Source organism: Triticum aestivum, chromosome 6B, assembly GCF_018294505.1.
Source record: "Triticum aestivum cultivar Chinese Spring chromosome 6B, IWGSC CS RefSeq v2.1, whole genome shotgun sequence".
Taxonomy (NCBI): Eukaryota; Viridiplantae; Streptophyta; class Magnoliopsida; order Poales; family Poaceae; genus Triticum; species Triticum aestivum.
In genome coordinates, this window is record NC_057810.1 from 668,529,330 (window position 1) to 668,548,501 (window position 19,172).

The window sequence follows — 19,172 nt, forward strand, 5'->3', positions numbered from 1 at the left end:
GTTCCCGCGGCCGGGTAGTGCGGCAGCAGGAGCGGCGGCGGGGGCGCCCCTCCGTAGGGCGCCTGGAAGGCCGGGGCGGGCCACTGTAGCGGCGGCGGCCCATAGGCGGTGGTGGCGGCGTTCGGTGGCGGGGACTGGTGCCCGGCGAGGTAGAGGCTGATGCCTCGGACGGCGTGGACGAGCTCCCGCAGGGTGCCCGACATCTCCTCGGGCGTGAGGAGCGGGGGCGGATCCGCCGTGGTGGTGACCGGCGCCGGCGCGGTGGTGGTGACGGTCCCGGACGTGATCGCCGTCATCGGCGCGGAGGTGGCCGGCGGCAGCAGTGGTGGGGCGGAGGTAGATGGCAGCGGTGGCGGTGATGGAGGAAGCGACATGATCGGCCTGGTGTCTTTGGATACCAAATTGGTAGGACTAGGGTCCCTAGCCGCGACAGGGAAGAGGGGGACGGAGGCTGGAGCGGGCGCGCCGGCGGTCGGGCGCCGTCGCGGCTAGGGTTGGGAGAGGCGGCTAGGGTTCCGGCTCCTTGGGGAGCCGGGCAACAGAAGATTATAATATCTTTATTGCTTGATCTCCAACGGTGTCTTACAGCTAGTATTTATAACTTTAGCCTAAGATAACTTGCCTAAGATAACTTGCGGGACAAGCCCTAATACTAATGCCCGGTGGGCCTCTTACTGGTATAGACCTGTCCGGTCATAACAGGAGCACATCAGATTGTCAAGATATTCCCAATTTTTCACTGCCGAGATCCCTATCCAAGCCCCGGCAGTTCCAAGCGATTAGCCTCATGGCGCCTTAAGGGCTGGCGCCACTTCCCCATCCACATCCACATCTTCATCGTAAGGATCTCAAATGAATTTAATGTCTGTAAGTAGATTTTTTAAGTTGCTTTGTTGATTATACATTTATTTTATCAAGAACTGATTGGTGCATGGGAAATTCAAAAAAAAAAAAGGAACTGGTTGATGCTGTGAGTGGATTTTGCCCTGATGCTTTTGCCATGGGGATAAGCTTGTTTCAGATTGTTAGGATCTCCCTAGTAATATGTGGACTATTTATTAGTTGCACTCCTACAAATTAGCCCACTCTCAGAAAATTGTTGAACTCATGGATATGTACTACAACTACACGCACATTGTTAACGAGTACTGTTCATTTTATGGTTAGCTAATGGAAACATATGTCTTTTTGCAGGATCATGTATCAAAACATATGTCTTTCTATGTTAGTATGTTTTTCAGGCATGCACCACATGGAACGGAACTTCTTGTGATGATTGCATATGTGGCTGCAGCATTATGACAGTTATGAAGATCACAATGCTGTTCTATGTATCTGCGATATCATTGTTTTCATAGGACAACCGTGTCATTTTACCTGTTTCTGTGCGCTAAATTGGATTGATCTATGTCGGCGAATCATCGATGCAACATGACAAAAAAAAAGTCATTATTCCTTACAGCTGGTTAATTTACAGGAACAGTTAGATTTCCACTAGGTAAATAAATGTTTGCCCCTGGAGAGTCATTCTCCTCTGAAGTAGCAAACGATGTCCCACCTCCTCATGGCTCTCCCCAGCTGGAACTTCACAGGGAGGCACCCTTCAAACCCACCTTGATCCGCCCGGCGCTTGAGACTCCGTCGTCGTCGCCGCCTGTCTTTATCATCAGTGAGTCGTGCGCTCTGCATCGCAGGCGATGGGCACAGCGGCGGGAGGGCGCCCTCCCTCGGCGGGCTCTTGGGCTTCCCCGGCTCGTCCTCCCACCCAAACGGCACCTTCCCGGTCGCAGCGGAGTACACCCTCATAGACCGTCCCAGTTCATCGCTGCCGGAGCAATGCTGCAGGAGATGGGTCGGCGAGGTGGTGGCCTCCATGGATTTCGCCTTCGGTTTCTTCTGCTTTCGCCTCTGGTCGCGCACTCTCCTGTGATTTTGCCTGTGGTCTCAACTGTGATTTCGCCTCTGGTCCGACTCTCTTTGGTGCAACGGCACGGCGGAGGAAGACCAGTTTATATAGGGCTGGGAAGGGGTCGCCGTCTCCATGTTGTGCTTGCTAGTGAAGGTTTGCTTTTCGCAAAGTCAATCGCTTGGGTTTAAGGCTGCTAAACGCAGCAAGGCAGCTTTTCTTGTGCTTTGGTTTGAAGACCACGGCGAGGAAAATGAGTGGCATGGCCGGCGGTAACGGTGGCCATTACGGTTGTGTAAAGCATGGCAGGAGCGGCGGCCACGGATGGGTGGCTTGCTCCAGGTAATCTGTAAACTGGTGCACGTTAATGGGTACTCAGGAGACAACATAGCCCTACTCTAGAGATTTTCAATAGGTTACTATGGACAGGTGTGGTAGTCAGCTCATGAATTTACCTGCAAAAGAAGGAAACTAATGCTCTGTTCGGAAGACCTCCACTCCACAGGTCCGCTCCCGGAGCAGGTGGAGTTCCAGTTGGAAAACGTGGAGCGACTGTTTCCTGGTCCTCAGCTCCCGGTATTTCGCGGAGCCAGTGAGGATTCCGAACAGGGCCTAAGTACCGTAATGCCACAAAACGTCTTACATTATGGAACGAAGAAAGTAGTCGCAGAGTTGGGGACATGACTATTCTTAGCTCGAGCTCAAATGAGCTCGGATGGACAGTAAAATGATAAAAAAAAATTAAAACAAAATATTTTTTTTTGTGCGGAACATTGACAAATGTTCTCAGTGCTTACAAAATTTCATCATGAAATCAGATTTATGGAAATCGTGGCAAAAAAAATAATAAATCGATGCTGTGCTGATTTTATTTTTATTGCTGCGGCTTTTCTGAATGTCATTTCAAAATGAAACTTTGCAAGCTCTCAAAAACATCTGTTAAAGTTTGCCAAAAAAATTCGTTTTTTAAAAACGAATTTACTGTTCATGGCGAGCTCATTTGAGCTTTCAAGCAGTTGGGGGCTTTGCCGTCTGTACTGTACTATACTGAGATATAAGTCGGTACAGAGAGTTACATAAAATGTTGCAATGCATTGAGGTGCATCCCAGAAAACTCTAGTTCAGACACCAAGTTTTTCTCTGGCCATTTGCTTACTGATTGTGTAAAGAACAATCTTACTACTGTGGCTATTGAATGTCCTAGATGGGGTAGGAGGAAGAGCTCGCCTCATGCAAGGTTGTCATCTCGCTGAAGCACACTTACAAGCTCCGGCCGTAGCCACACCTGTCCTGCAGCGCCGGTAATGGAAAGGCCCTTCCCAAATTCTGACACCTCGATCTCAATCTGTCTACATACCACCAGGTAATAGATGATGTTCCCAAACAAATGGAAGATGTGCATGGGAAACAAATGGGTAATTACAGAGTTGATGGCTTGGCACCTGAGGTGAGCCTCCTATTGTACACTCATGGTACTACTCCCTCTGTTCCTAAATATTTGTCTTTCTAGAGATTCCAACAAGTGACTACATACGGAGCAAAATGAGTGAATGCACACTCTAAAATCCGTATGTGATAGTCCATTTGAAATCTCTAAAAAGGCAAATATTTAGGAACGGAGGGAGTACTTATCATTGTACCAGACCTATCAATCTTGTTTATGAGGCAACAAATCTAGCTATCGATGGTAATAACATACATACAAGCTTTCATATCAATGCCTCACTAGCGTAAATCATATATAAGTAAGTACTCTGAGCACCATCAAACATAGTGCTCATCTTCCTCCTGAACTGCTTGATACTGTGCCTGCACTCGTTGAAGAAGGATATGACATGATGTATGAATCAAACCCTTCATTTTGCATCAAGGCCAGTGCTTGGAAGCTCTGGTGTGCTGGTAGCTCAGGTGGTTCAATATGCCCATCTAGCTTCAGTGCCAGATATGCCTCTTCGACATTGTAGTCCCCTTTAAGCCTCACATCTATTGCATCAGCGAGTGATCCTTGTTGCGCATGCTCAAGCACCCAATCAACCAACATGACCTGCTTATCTTGTGTGCTTTGCATGATAGGTCTTTGGCCACAAGTGACCTCTAGGACAAATATACCAAAGGCAAATACATCGGTAAGAGGAGTACCCTTCCCCGTGCGCCGTGAGGCGGCTAGCTATTAGTTAGTGCGATGTGCAGTGAAGTGAGAGATCTCTCTACTCTAGTAGACCAGATGAAATAGCTGCAATGACTAATGTTTGATTGGGAAGACAGAATACATACGTTGACGTGCCCAGTCGAGCTACCGTAAGGTAGTCTAGTTAAGGAAAGGAAACCGGCTATTCCCCTCACGCTAAGGGTGCGATTCCTTACTCTCCCACAAGATCACACTAAATACAATAGGTGCGTGATCTACTAGATTCTTATAGAATCAATTTACCAATGGTGCCAACAACACGAGTAGTTTCTTGCTCAACACCATGGTCATACAATCTTGCTAGACCAAAATCACCCAACCGAGCATTCAACTCATCATCAAGGAGCACATTGCTTGCCTTGATGTCTCGGTGGACAACTACTTTCTCCCACTCCTCGTGGAGATAAATCAGTGCAGATGCGATGCCCCTGATGATCCAAAACCTTTGATCCCAACTTAATGTGTTGTTGTCCACTTCACCATACAAGTACTTATCGAGGCTTCCTTTGGGCATGTACTCATACACTAACAGGAGCTCACCATGACGCCTGCAATAGCCAAGTAAGTGTGCGAGGTTTGGATTCTGAAGGCGGCCAATGCTAACAATTTCTGCGATGAATTCCTTCATTCCTTGCCTGGAGTCATGTGACACCCTCTTCACAGCTATCCTTAGTTTGGACCTTGGCAGCTCTCCTCTGTATACTCTTCCAAATCCTCCCGTCCCTAGGAGATTTTTGTTATCAAATCCTTCTGTTGCGCGGAACAAGTCCTTATACGAGAATCGGTGCGGGCCAAATTCGACCTCCCAGTCATCACGTAACTCTGCATACCTGAAATGCCTCCGCGAGTGCTGCCGTTGCGAGTGGTAGAATGATCTGCAATACTGGTAGACCACGTCAATCCTTGGTATGAGGACCAGGAGGTAGTTTTGGCAGCATGGTGAGATTGATGGCTGGAGCAGGACTGTTCAAGCCAAAACTCCAACCGAGCACATAGTGCTTCGTGTTTATCTTGCCTAGTGCAGCTGAGAAGCCGATGTACGCCACATCTGTGAGCACACTTGAGAGGTTGTAGTTGGCTGATACTGTTGGCTTTGTAGGTTTGGCCATGCCGAGAGGAGCCATGGTGGCGTTGATCTGTATCTTCTCTCTGTGGTAGTCCACCCACAGCTGCATCGGCTTTTGGTCATCGAGACCCAAGCTCTGGAAGGTGCCATTCTCGTCGTGGTAGAAGCCAGCATCGTGGGACTGTACGGAGCGGAGGCTGTTGATGTCGATTCCGATATGGTTGTCGTTGATGTCCTGGAACTCCAGGTGTCGAGCTCGACTGCGAAGATGTGGTTTGTTTCGTTGCCATTGTTCTGGTGGTTGACAAGACCCAAGAACTGTATCGGCATCGCCGCTGATAGATTCTTGCTCGGTGCAATGAACATGGCCATGCCGTTGCTGCTCAAGTAGTCGTTGTAGATGGAGGCAATGGCGAAGACGAAGGACACAGAGAAGGACTGTACAGTCCCATCGGACGAATTGTGGAAGCGCAGCGGAGTCGGATAGAAGGCGTGGCCCGTACTCAGGGCGGTGCCATTGGTGAGCACAAGTAACCCGTCGGGCGTGACCGAGGCCATACCGTCGAGGGTGAGATTAGCTTTGGAGAAGCCGGAGAAGCTGAAGTGGTGCTCATCGCCGGCGACGGGCGGTGCCACGGCAAGGCCAAGAGAGAGCAGTAGTTTGAGCAGCAGAAAGGAGACAGCCACAGGCTTCATGCCGGGAATGGGTGTAGGCACGAAAGAAAAATGGTTGTGCGTGCATGTATGGATGTAATTTTACTTGGGCAGCACCACACCTTTAACTCGTCTTGCGTTAGAGAAACTTGATGCAAAATTCCATGCTTGGATGTAGTGTACTTCCTCCGTTCCAAAATAGATGACACAACTTTGTACTAACTTTATCCGTGACAGTTTGTGGTAATACTCTCTGACTGACTTTTAGCCACTAAGTTGGGATGATGGGAAACTGGCAGCTCACACTTGAGTCTTCAGAGTGCCAACTCTTCAGAATTGACACGATCCCCACCAACCTTTCCTAGTCGTCTGATGCTTGTGTTGAAATTTATTGTGCCGTTACAGCAACGGCGCATGATCTCAGTCAACCTTTTTTACTATTCTGTGCAGTAAGTGTGGATCACCCGACTTAAAAGTAAGCAGGTACACCCAATGATAGACCGTTGGACGCATGGTTTTCAACGTTCTACACCAACTCAAATTTGGTCTAGGAAACCCCACGGAACAGTATTACTGTATTACCTGAAGTCACATTTTCCACATACACCATCTTGTTAGAAACTGTCAAACTGACGGTTTATCAAGGTCCATTTGTTGTATTTCCATTACGAAAAATTGTGAACACGACATCATGAAAAGTAAGCAAATAAGGTCCAATGCCGAAACTTGCATCTCATCTTCTCGCTGATAGCATTTCTATACACACTAACTAAAGAAGAAAACTGTGGCTAGGATGACTTTGGCAACCTGAAGTGTGAAATTGTGAATTGCCACGTTTCCTACATCCCTATGTAATCTTCCACAAGTCCAAGCCTCTTCTACAAGTCCAAGCCAGAGGGCAGCACTACCTAGAATAATATCGAGATTATACGGCAGATTCAAGTTTGAAATTCATAAAAAAAATAATTTTAAGTTATTGTCAATGTCAAGATGCCACTGTTTACCTCTAGTCTGACAATTCAGAATTAGTTGACTGAAGACTACAAAGTTTATTAAGATCCTCAGTGGTTACTGCCACGGAATTGTGGTGGAAACAGGTGTTGGATAAGGTCGTCTGCCATTGCTTTTCAACAAAAGAAAAAAAAATCGACAAACCCCTGCCGACTGCCGTTGCTGTAACGGCATAACAATTCAACACAAGAAGGTAGGAAGATTGGTGGCGATCCTCTGGACTTGGAACTATGAAGTGTGAGCTGCCAATTTCCTGTCATCACATGGTAATCGTCAGCAGTCACACTTAGAGTGCATTATGCAATTATTATGCATCAAATTCCCCTTTCAGTTCTTGTCTATCTTTAAAATTCAAGTATACTCTCGGTTCACTTGTCCCAGTTTACATGACAAATGACTATAAAAGTTTGTCAGAGATGCCCCGCTGTTACTGCATTAGCACACTAATTTTTAAAGGCAGCTAGTAAGCAAAAACATGGGAACAACCCGAGAAGCAGGAATGTGTGTTGTTGGATCACTCAAAAGGTATCCCGAATTCCCAATATGTCCAGAAAAACTAAGAGAAATTGTCACCCGCTTGCCCAACGATCACTCTCCATCTTGCAGAACTAGGATAGTCGCAGCCGCTGTCGATGGGCATCCCATCGGCATCGCCGCTTCCCACCGAGGATCCTACCGCCATCGTTACTTCCTGCCGAGTCGCTCTCGTGAGAGCGGCACAGGGCCTTGTCTTGCGGTTGTCTTTCTGTTTAACTCCACACGCTAATTTCCAAGTTAATCCAAATCAATATTTTTGTCTGTGACGCAAGCAAACTACCACACGCGCTCTTACCTTACATTGGTAAATATGGACCAAATCTCTGCTCTTTTTAAAAATAAAATTCCATGATGTTCTTCTACAAAAGCATCGATAGATAATGATTACCTCATGTATGTTGAAAAATAGTGCATAGAATGGGCGTAGGATGTTGAAAGTTAGCAGCATGGACTTCGAAGGGAGCTTGATGTAATTATAAAGCACGCTGCTGTGTATAACCTTAAACAAACTTGCAGAGTTGCAATGGGCACTGAAAATCTCATTCGATCGAGCATACCTCATTGAGTAGTTGGAACTTCGGAGCCACAAACAGCTTCCGTCGATGACAAATAGGAACCGTGCACCGTTCCTTCCGTCCCTCCTCCTCCTCCTCTTATTTGGTCTCACCGTCGCAGCCTTTGCCGCGGGCGATGACCAATTCATCTTCTCCGGCTTCACACAATCCAGCCTAGCCCTCGACGGCGGCGCCGTGGTCACACAAGGCGGCCTCCTCGACATGTCCAACGGCACAAACAATGTCAAGAGCCATGCTCTTTACCCCACTCCATTGCGCTTCCGCAATTCATCCACTGGTGGTAAAGTGCAATCATTCTCGTCCGCCATCGTTTTCTGCATCATCGGCGCATTCCCTGGCGTGAGTGCCAATGGCTTGGCCTTCTTCATCGCCCCAAGCAGGAATCTCTCGGACGCGTTGCCGACGCAGTACTTTGGTATCCTGAAGCAGCAAAACAATGCCAACCTCTTTGTTATCGAGGTTGACACCTTCCAGAACCCTGACATGCAAGACATCAACGACAACCACATCGGCATCGACATCAACAGTGTTTTCTCCTTGCCATCTCACGCGGCTGGCTTCTATGATGACTCTAGTGGCGCCTTCAAGAACTTGACGCTCAACACCCAGATAGAACTGCAGTTGTGGGTGGACTACGAGGAGGAGGAAACAAGGATCAATGTGACCTTGGCTCCACTTCATGTGGGAAAACCCTCCAAGCCACTGTTGTCCGCAACCTATGACCTCTCAACCGTGCTCACGGAGACGGCATACATAGGTTTCTCATCCACGGCTGAAATTATGAACACCCGTCATTATGTTCTTGGATGGAGCTTTGGCATGAACGGGCAAGCAGCCCCGTCCATTGACATCTCCAAGCTTCCAAAGGTTCCTCGTCTACGACAAAAGGCCCAGTCCATGCTCTTGGCGATCATCCTCCCAATAGCCACTGCGGCACTGATAATCTCTATCGGCACCATTGTCACTCTGATGGTGCGAAGAAAGAGGAGGTACACGGAGGTGCGTGAGGATTGGGAGAGCGAGTTCGGTCCACACCGGTTCTCGTACAAGGATTTGTTCAAGGCTACTCAGGGATTTAAGAGCAAGAACCTAGTTGGAGCAGGAGGGTTTGGGGAGGTATACAGAGGGGTGCTTAAACTGTCCAAGAAGGAGATTGCCGTGAAGAGGATGTCCCATGAGTCGAGACAAGGGATGAAGGAGTTCATCACCGAGGTTGTTAGCATTGGCCGGTTGCGACATCGCAACCTAGTGCAGCTACTTGGTTATTGCAGGCGGAAAGGTGAACTGATGTTGGTGTACGATTACATGTCAAATGGCAGCCTTGACAAGTATATACATTGTCAAGAGGACGACAAGCCCACCTTAAATTGGGCTCAGAGGTTTCAAGTCATCAAGGGTATCGCTACCGGCTTGCTCTACCTCCACGAGAAGTGGGAGAAAGTCGTGATCCACCGGGACATCAAGGCAAGCAACGTCCTCCTCGACGACGAAATGAACGGGCGGCTCGGCGACTTCGGCCTCGCACGGTTATATGATCATGGCACCGATCCACAGAGCACACACATGGTGGGCACAATGGGATACCTTGCCCCCGAGCTAGTACGCACAGGCAAGGCATCTCCTCTTACCGATGTGTACGCCTTCGGCATGTTTCTTCTCGAAGTTACATGTGGGCAAAAGCCCATGAAGCAAGATGCAGAGGGAAATCAGGTTTTCCTGGTGGACTGGGTCCTAGAGCACTGGCACAACCGACTGCTTACCAGAACGGTGGACACAAGGCTCCAAGGCGATTACGGCGTTGACAAAGCATGCCTCGTGCTGAAGATAGGACTTTTGTGCCTGCACCCGTTTCCTGGTTCGAGGCCTAGCATGCGAGAAGTCATGCAATACCTCGACGGTGAGACCCCGCTGCCTGAGCTGAAGCCGACGCAGCTGAGCGTGGAAATGCAGGGGTTGATGCAGGACAGCGGGTTCAACACTTCTGTCATGTCTTATCCCCAGCTGATGTCAAGCTTCGGCACAGTGTCCGACCTCTCGGGAGGACGATGATGTCCACGGTGTTAGTAATTCTGGCAACTAGTTGCCTGTGCACCCCATGTTTCCTTTTCCCTATTTTTGGACTTTCAAGTTCTCAGAAATTGTAAAATAATTCATGGATGTAAGTTATGCTATATGATTTGCTTCTGCTAAAACTCATAACAAAATATAACATCCTGTAACCTTTACAGAAAAAGACAAATTTATATCATGTGCATGTCATTAAACAGAAGTACTGAACACTATTCATTTGAATCTTGTCGCTTTTTTCTAGGTTATATTTTTTAGGAATCGAAAAAGTAAAAAAGAGCACGGATGATATTCTAGCTTGACATATGAGTATGATGATCAATTAGATGCTCACATCTCTTCATTATGCTCATAACTCGTATAGCTAGAAATAAATTTCAATCTATTGGATGGGTTATTGAGAAAAACTATCTCTTTTCGAGGAGTTTGAGAGGAATCCATCCTTATGGAAAATACATGGGTAATCATGGTTGTATGTGATCCCAATTACAAAAAAGTTTTTATCGAAAAAAGAAAAAAAAACTGTACATGTACATTGATCAGTGTTACCTAAATTTAGTCATTTGTTGTTGTACAAAGGAAGATAGACACTCAACACTATTCTAGTAATTAGCAAGGTGCCCTCACAAATGCGAGGATCTCATTTATTAGTACGTCAAATGTGTTAATAGTTTTAAAGATGAATCTTAAAGATGGACAAGAGCTGAAAAACAACTGAAAGTATACCGTTGAATTTCAAAGATGGACAATAACTGGAATATCAACTTGACGCATAATTCCACGCGTGGATGAACAGTGTGCTCTAAATGTGACTTTTGACGATTACCTTGGGATGACATGAAATTGGCAGCTCACGCTTCAGAGTTCCATCAATAATATTCTGATGCTGAAATTTGTTATGCCGTTACAGCAACGGCAGAGGATCTCAATCGACCTTTTTCGAGTATTATGTGTAGTAAATTTGGATGTTTGTGGAAAATTTGTTTGACGCAATACTGTTCTGCGGGATTTTTCAACAACAAATTTCCAAGATATATTTTAAAAACAAGTGCCTATAGGTAAGTCAACAATAGGTGTGGAATGTTGAAAAAATTGCATCTAGCAGTCCATCTTTAGGTGTACCTATTTACTTTAAGTCTGAATTGTTGGATAAGTGAGCAACTAGTGTTTCCTGAGGGCCAAAGGCCATTACATATACATGTGTGTGAAAGTGCAAAAAAGCCCCTTATACAATGGGGATGTACACAATGAACTATACACATCTAACACCCCCCCTCAAACTCATGGTGGATCAACAACACTGAGTTTGGAGAGGAAAACCCCATGTTGCGCGCGAGTCTGTGCCTTCGTGAAGAAGTCAGCCAACTGTAACTCAGAGGGCACATAGTGAAGAGCGAGAGTCTGATCCTGCACAGCAGCACGTACAAAGTGGGCATCCACACCGATGTGCTTGGTGAGCTCATGCTTCACCGGGTCACGCGCAATACTGATAGCACCGGTACTGTCGGACAGTAGAGGAGTTGAGGTAGTAGCAGACACACCAAAGTCCTCAAGTAACCACCGTAACCAGATCACCTCAGCCATCAACATAGCCATGGCTCGCAACTCAGCCTCTGTACTCGAGCGAGAAACTGCTGTCTGCTTCTTTGTCTTCCAGGCAATAAGAGAGCCACCAAGAAAGACACAATAAGCAGACAACGAGCGTCGATCCGAGGGGTCACTAGCCCAGGTAGCATCAGAGTAGGCTTGGAGCTCAAGAAAGCTGGAGCGGGGAAAGAAAAGGTGCTGAGAGATCATGTCACGAAGATATCGTAGAACACGGAGGAGATGACTGTAGTGGACAGAGGTGGGGGCTGAAACAAACTGACTCAGGATGTGAACAGGATAGGAGATGTCAGGACGCGTAACAGCAAGATAGACAAGACTGCCAACAAGATGACGATAGCGAGTGGGATTAGGAAGAGGGTCACCATCGGTGGCACGAAGCTGAACGTTGAGCTCCATGGGAGTCACAACCGTATGCTCATCACCGAGAGCAGCGCGAGCAAGGAGATCCTGAATATATTTTTCTTGGGAGATGTAGAAGCCATCAGAGGTCGAGGAGATCTCAATCCCAAGAAAGTAGCGAAGTGGACCAAGATCAGTCATAAGAAACTGGTCGCGAAGGCGAGCCTTAACAAAGGCAATGTAATCAGTGTCATCACCAGTGATGATCATGTCATCAACATAGAGAAGGAGAAGAGTCCGACCACGAGGAGACGTGTGAACAAACAGTGCGGGATCATGGTCACTGGGCAAGAAACCAGCGGCAGTCACCACAGATGCGAAGCGCTCAAACCAGGCACGAGGGGCCTGTTTGAGACCATATAGGGAGCGGCGAAGTCTACAGACCATACCATCAGGAGCATAGTATCCCTGTGGTGGCTGCATATAAACCTCCTCACGCAACTCGCTATTGAGAAAAGCGTTCTGAACATCAAGTTGAGAGATAGACCACTGACGGACAGAAGCCACAGCAAGAAGAGTGCGGACAGTGGTCATGTGAGCCACAGGAGCGAATGTCTCATCATAATCACGCCCCTGCTCCTGCTGAAATCCACGGGCCACTAGACGAGCTTTGTAGCGCTCAAGAGAACCATCGGAGCGAGTCTTAACCTTGTAGACCCACTTGCAGGTGATGGGACGGACATCGGAAGGAAGGGGAACCAGATCCCATGTGCCAGAGCGCACAAGAGCAGTAAGCTCTTCGGCCATCGCAAGTTGCCATTCAGGCTGAGTCATGGCAGTTCGGTAGGAAGTGGGCTCAGCAATAGCAGAGAGACCATACCGAGTAGGGGAGTAGCAATCAGGCGGGGGGCGAGGCCGAGCACGAAGGTTGTGAACCGGGGGAGGCGTGAGAGGAGGTGCACCAGAGGTGGAAGACTCGTTAGAGGAGACATCCTCAGTACGAGATCGGCGAGTATAGTGGAGAGGGAACGATGAGAGAGAGCGACGAACTGGAGATGCTGGTGGAGAGGTGGAGGAGGAGGATGAAGTAGACGGTGTCGGTGGGGAATGAGAAGGAATGAGAGGTGCCGGAGGAAGAGGTGACACATGAGGCACATAGCCGGGTGTGTCAGGAAGGAGCAGAAAAGAAATGTCATCCACAGAGAAACTCGAGGAAGGAGAACGTGGGTAGTAAGAACGAGACTCGTCAAATGTCACATCACGCGAGATGCGCAAGCGACAACCCACAGGATCCCAACATCGATAGCCCTTGTGCTCATCACTGTAGCCAAGAAAGACACACTCAACCGACTGAGCAGTCAGTTTGGTGCGTTCTCGAGGGGCAAGAAGGACATAACACACACATCCAAACATCCGAAGAGCGGAATAATAGTCAGGGGAACGCCCAGTGAGACACTCCATAGGAATACCACCCTACAAAGCAGTCGAGGGCTGAATGCTGATGAGATAAGTGGATGCAGAAACAACCTCAGCCCAAAAGTGAGGCGGAAGGGAAGCGGCAATCATCAACGCATGAGCCGTTTCAAGTAGATGATGATGCTTACGTTCGGCAACGCCGTTCTGAGCATGAGCACCGGGACATGAGAACTGGGCAAGAGTACCCTGTTCCGCAAGAAAACCATGCAACAGCTGAGAGATAAACTCACCAGCGGAGTCCGCACGAAAAGTACGAATGGGCGTGGAAAACTGGGTGCGAATCATGGCAGCAAAACGTTTGTATATAGAGAGAACCTCGCTACGAGATTTCATGAAGTAGAGCCAGGTGTAGCGAGAGAAATCATCAATAAAAAGGATATAATAGCGATGACCACCTTTCGAATCAAAGGGGGCAGGACCCCAAACATCAGAATGAACTAAGTCAAAAGGACGCTGAGATACCGACTCACTGATAGGATAAGGCAACTGAGTCTGTTTGCCAAGTCTGCAACCAGTACAATGTAAAGAAACATCTCCAGATACAGACCCCAAGAGGCCCTGACGAACTAAGGAAGACAAGCGAGAGCCACAGATATGACCAAGGCGATGATGCCACTGCTGGAAGGACACAGACGAAGAGGCAATAAGGGCATGGGAGCTGGCAAGAGTGGTGAGAGCGGAAGGAACACGAAGCCAGTCAACCTCCCAAAGGCCCTCCGACTCACGGCGCCGGGGCCAGCACCAACCAAAGCCTTGGTGCGTCGATCCTGAATGGAGCAAGAGTCGGTATCAAGGATGACACGACAACCAGAATCAGTAAGTTGGGCAGCGGAAAACAGATTCATGGTAAGACGAGGAACATGCGAGACACTAGGAACAGAAAAGGAGGGAGTGGAAAGAAGGCCACGACTAGCAACAGAAAAAGGGGTGCCATCAGCGGTAAGAACATTAACAGGCGAATCAAGAGGTCGGAGAGAAGACAACACAGAAGAATCAGAAGACATGTGGAAGGAGGCTCCAGAATCCAAAACCCACGAAGATGTACCTGACCGTGTAGATGCCTGCGGTGGTGGAGAAGTGGCTGCAGTCACAGCAGCAGCTGAACCAGTCGAGGAAGAGCCTGAGGAAGCCAGGAGGCGTTTGAGCCTCACAATGTCCTGGTCAGTGAGTGACGGAGTCGAGGAAGATCCAGGAGTCCCACTGGAAGAGGAGCGCCGCTGGTCGCGCTTCTTCTCACGACAATCAGACTCTGGGTGACCGGGCCGAGAGCAGTAGCCACAGTAGGTGTCACGGCGCGACCGGCCCCTCTCAGTATAAGTGGGGCGACTCACCCCCCCTGAAGGTGTGGGGAGGAGCGGTGGAGCGGTGATCCGAGCAAACGACATAGGAGCTCGAGCAGCCAACACAGACGGGACCACCAGCAAACCAGCTGAGCCGAGGCGGGTCTCCTCAGCACGAAGCTCAGCAAGCACCTCCGAGATTGGAACACGACCTCGAGCAAGCAAGTGAGCACGTCTGGGCTCAAACTCAGAGCGGAGACGAGATAAGAACTCATGGACCCGCTGAAACTCCAGATCAGACCGAGTAGTCTGACAGCAACGATAGGTGCCACAAACAACTGTCCGAAGAGAGTCAAGCTGACGCCAGATGGCAGAGCACTGTGAATAGAACTCATCAACAGAGGAATCACCTTGCTGGAGGGCGTGCTCCTGACGCACTACAGAGAGATAGAGAGCATCACCAGAGGGCTGATAGCGCTGACAAATATAAGACCACATCGTTGCAACTGTGCCAAGTCCCATGAACTCCGAAGCAAACTGAGGGAGGACACTGGCAGTAAGAACAGCAGCAGCACGAGCATCATCATTGCACCACTGAGTGTAAGCAAAGAGATCATCCCGGTACGCCGAAAGAGCATCGGAGTAAGCAGATATCTGCTGATCATAGGCATCAACTGCAGCATCATCAAGGGTCTTGGCGGCATCCCGGTCGGCCTAGGAAGCCTCAGGAGCAAGTACCGGCGGCACCGGTGGGATTGGGGCCACAGGCGCAACAGGGCATGGAAAGCAGGGAGCCTCGCCAGAAAGAACACCCCAGAGAAGAAGACCACGCATATGGATGCGCATGAATCCCACAAATTCAGCATAGTTGGTGCCATCGAAGATCACTGAGCACCTAGGAACAACAACATAGCCCGAAGAAGACATGAGGGAACTTTGTGTGTCTCTTTTTTTTTGGTCAACAGACTCAGCAGCCCGATCTAGATCGAGCAACGAAGTCGATCGAGACAGGGGGCTCAGACGGCTTCGAGCGGGATCGAGCAGAGGCCCGAGGCCCGGTCGAGGCAGAGGGCTGGGCGACTCGAGGCAGGGGGCTCAGCTGCCCGAGCTGGCCGATCGAGTCAGGCTGCCCGATCTGGAGCAGAGGACGGGCGACCGGGAAGCCAGAGGCGCGGCTTGGGGCGCGCGGAAGAAGTTGCGGCGCGGCCGGGGACGGCCTGACAGGGAGGAGGCAGCCGGGGCGCGGCCGGGGCGCAGCCGGGCAGGGCGGCGCGACCAGGGCGCGGCCTGGGCGCGACCGGGCAGGAAGGGCGCGGCCGGGACGCCGCTGAGCACGCGAGCGCGGTCGCGGGCAGGGACTGCCGGGCGCGGAGAAGGTGGCCGGCGACGGAGGAGGAGATGGCCGGCGACGAGGAAGCTAGGCACGGAGAGGAAGAGGAACCTGGCAACTGATACCATGTTGGTTAAGTGAGCAACTAGTGGGCCAAAGGCCATTACGTACACATGTGTGTGAAAGTGCAGAAACGCCCCTTGTACAATGGGGATGTACACAATGAACTATACACATCTAACATGAATGATCCAAAATGTATTACACAGATACTTAGAAAAGGTTGATTGAGATCCTCCGCCGTTGCTGTGACGGCATAACAAATTTCAAGATGAACAACAGAGGATTAGGAAGGATGGTGGAGATAGTCTGGACCTGGCACTCTGAAGTGTGAGCTGGCCGTTTCCCATCATCACAAGTTAGTCGCCAAAAGTCACAGCCAGAGAGTATTAATACACACCGTCTTAGATCATGCACTGCATCCACACATGGAATTATATATACGTTTCCTTTTCAGTTCTTGTCCATCTTTAAATTCAACGGTATACTTTCGGTACGGTTGACCAAATTTACATGACAAAAGATTACAAAAAGGTCGCTTGCGCATCGATGTTCAAGCTAAGATAAATCAATGTTTTTGTCTGTGATGCAAGCAAAACTGCGACGCATTAGCTTGGACAGATAAATATGGATCAAAACTGTGTTCCAGAGCTGAGAGTCATCTGACTGATAAAAGGCCGAGTAGAGCAAAAGGCCGGCGTTACCCAAGCATAATTAACATCCATACACGCATCTGCCTATGCAAGCCATTCTTCATGCCCAGCATGAAGCTAGCCTCCTTTCTGCTACTCAAGCTACTACTACTCTCCCTTGGCCTTAGCATGGCACCACCCTTCCTTGCCGGCGATGAGCACCAGTTCAGTTACTCTGGCTTTTCCAACACTAACCTCACCCTCGACGGTGCGGCCTCGATCACACCCAATGGGTTGCTTATGCTTACCAATGGCACATCCCGGAGCATGGGCCGCGCTTTCTATCCTGATCCACTGCGCTTCCGCAATTTGTCCGATGGGGCTGTGCAGTCCTTCTCCGCCTCATTTGTCTTCGCCATGGTCTCCATCTACAAGGACTTGAGCAGCAATGGCATCGCCATGTTCATTGCGCCGAGCAAGAATTTGTCTGCGGCGATGCGGATGCAGTACTTGGGTCTTCTCAGCAATCAGAATGATGGCAATCAAACAAACCACATCTTCGCGGTCGAGCTAGACACCTTCCAGAACTGGGAGCTCCAAGACATGAATGACAACCATGTTGGTATTGACGTCAACAGTCTCCGCTCCATACAATCCCATGATGCCGGTTTCTACCATGACAAGAATGGGACCTTCCAGAGTTTGAGTCTCGATAGCCAAGAGGTGATGCAGGTGTGGGTGGACTACCATGGAGAGAAGATGCAGATCGATGCCACCATGGCTCCTCTCGGCATGGACAAGCCTACAAGACCGATAGTATCAGCCAACTACAACCTCTCAAGCGTGCTCACAGATGTGGCATACATCGGCTTCTCATCTGCAGAAGGCAAGATAACGAAGCATTATGTGCTTGGTTGGAGTTTTGGCATGAACAGTCCAGCTCCAGCTATCAATCTCAGCATGCTGCCAAAACTACCCCCTGGTCCTCGTACCAAGGGTGGTCGACGTCGTCTCCAGGTATTGGAGATCATTCTGCCACTAGCAACGGCGGCACTCATCCTGTCTGTGGCTGCCGTTGTTTCCCTACTTGTGCGAAGGCATTTGAGGTATGCAGAAGTACGTGACGACTGGGAGGTCGAATACGGCCCGCACCGCTTCTCGTACAAGGATTTGTTCCGTGCAACAGAAGGATTTGACAACAAAAACCTCCTAGGGACCGGAGGATTTGGAAGAGTATACAGAGGAGAGCTGTCAAGGTCCAAACTAATGATAGCTGTGAAGAGGGTGTCGCACCACTCCAGGCAAGGCATGAAGGAATTCATTGCAGAAATTGTCAGCATTGGCCGCCTTCAGAATCCAAATCTCGTACACTTACTTGGCTATTGTAGGCGTCGTGGTGAGCTCCTGTTAGTGTATGAGTACATGCCCAAAGGAAGCCTCGATAAGTACTTGTATGGTGAAGTGGACAACTCCACATTAAGTTGGGACCAAAGGATTTGGATCATCAGGGGCATTGCATCTGCACTGATTTATCTCCACGAGGAGTGGGAGAAAGTGGTCGTTCACCGAGACATCAAGGCAAGCAATGTGCTACTCGATGATGAGTTGAATGCACGGTTGGGTGATTTCGGTCTCGCAAGGTTGTATGATCATGGCGTTGAGCAAGAAACTACTCGTGTTGTTGGCACCATTGGATACATTGCTCCGGAGCTAGCACGCACGGGCAAGGGTACTCCCCTTACCGACGTATTTGCCTTTGGTGTATTTATTCTGGAGCTCACTTGTGGACAAAGACCTATCATGCAGAGCACACAAGATGAGCAGGTCATGTTGGTTGATTGGGCGCTTGAGCATGTACAACAAGGGTCACTAGATGATGCAATAGATATAAGGCTTAAAGGGCAGTACAATGTCAGTGAGGCACATCTGGCACTGAAGCTAGGACTACTGTGCTCACACCCATTTGCATGTGCAAGGCCTAGCATGCGGCAAGTGATCCAATACCTAGATGGGCATATTGAACCACCAGAGCTACCAGCACACCAGAGCTTCCAAGCACTAGCCTTGATGCAAAATGAAGGGTTCGATTCATACATCATGTCATATCGTTCATCAACGAGCGTTGGCACAATATCGAGCATTTCAGGAGGAAGATAAGCACTATGTTTGATGGTGCTGGGAAGTGGGAGTGCTTATTTATCTATGATGTACCCTAAAGAATACTCCCTCCGTTCCTAAATATAAGTCTTTGTAGAGATTCCATTAGGTGGACTACATACGGAGCAAAATGAATGAATCTAGACTTAAAATGCATGTATATACATCCGTATGCGGTTTATAGTGGAATCTCTATAAAGACTTACATTTAGGAACGGAGGGAGTAGAATATATTGGACGTGTAATGAGACATGGATATGAAAGCTTGTACATATGTTCTTACCTT

At 49.0% G+C, this 19,172-nt stretch overlaps 3 protein-coding genes and 1 pseudogene across 4 annotated transcripts in view; 3 read left to right on the forward strand and 1 right to left on the reverse strand.

The window, feature by feature from the left end:
• LOC123138992 (U4/U6.U5 small nuclear ribonucleoprotein 27 kDa protein) overlaps window positions 1-1,461 on the forward strand; it is a 9,448-nt gene extending 7,987 nt beyond the window's left edge. The window contains exons 2-3 of one of the 2 annotated variants that reach the window (XR_006469421.1): window positions 684-839; window positions 1,195-1,461. The gene's annotated coding sequence lies outside the window, so the exon portion shown is untranslated. The remainder of the gene's footprint in view (window positions 1-683; window positions 840-1,194) is intronic. The other variant, XM_044558827.1, reaches the window with a different exon arrangement.
• A 2,137-nt stretch (window positions 1,462-3,598) lies between these two features.
• LOC123139568 (L-type lectin-domain containing receptor kinase SIT2-like) lies at window positions 3,599-5,862 on the reverse strand (annotated as a pseudogene).
• A 1,595-nt stretch (window positions 5,863-7,457) lies between these two features.
• On the forward strand, window positions 7,458-9,986 carry LOC123139569 (L-type lectin-domain containing receptor kinase SIT2-like). Its single transcript, XM_044559343.1, has 2 exons — window positions 7,458-7,532; window positions 7,956-9,986. The coding sequence occupies exons 1-2, from the start codon at window positions 7,458-7,460 to the stop codon at window positions 9,984-9,986; spliced, it is 2,106 nt and encodes a 701-aa protein (XP_044415278.1).
• A 6,234-nt stretch (window positions 9,987-16,220) lies between these two features.
• LOC123138989 (L-type lectin-domain containing receptor kinase SIT2-like) lies at window positions 16,221-18,993 on the forward strand. Its single transcript, XM_044558825.1, has one exon. The coding sequence runs from the start codon at window positions 16,853-16,855 to the stop codon at window positions 18,884-18,886; it is 2,034 nt and encodes a 677-aa protein (XP_044414760.1). The 5' UTR covers window positions 16,221-16,852; the 3' UTR covers window positions 18,887-18,993.
• The last annotated feature ends 179 nt before the right edge of the window (window positions 18,994-19,172 follow it).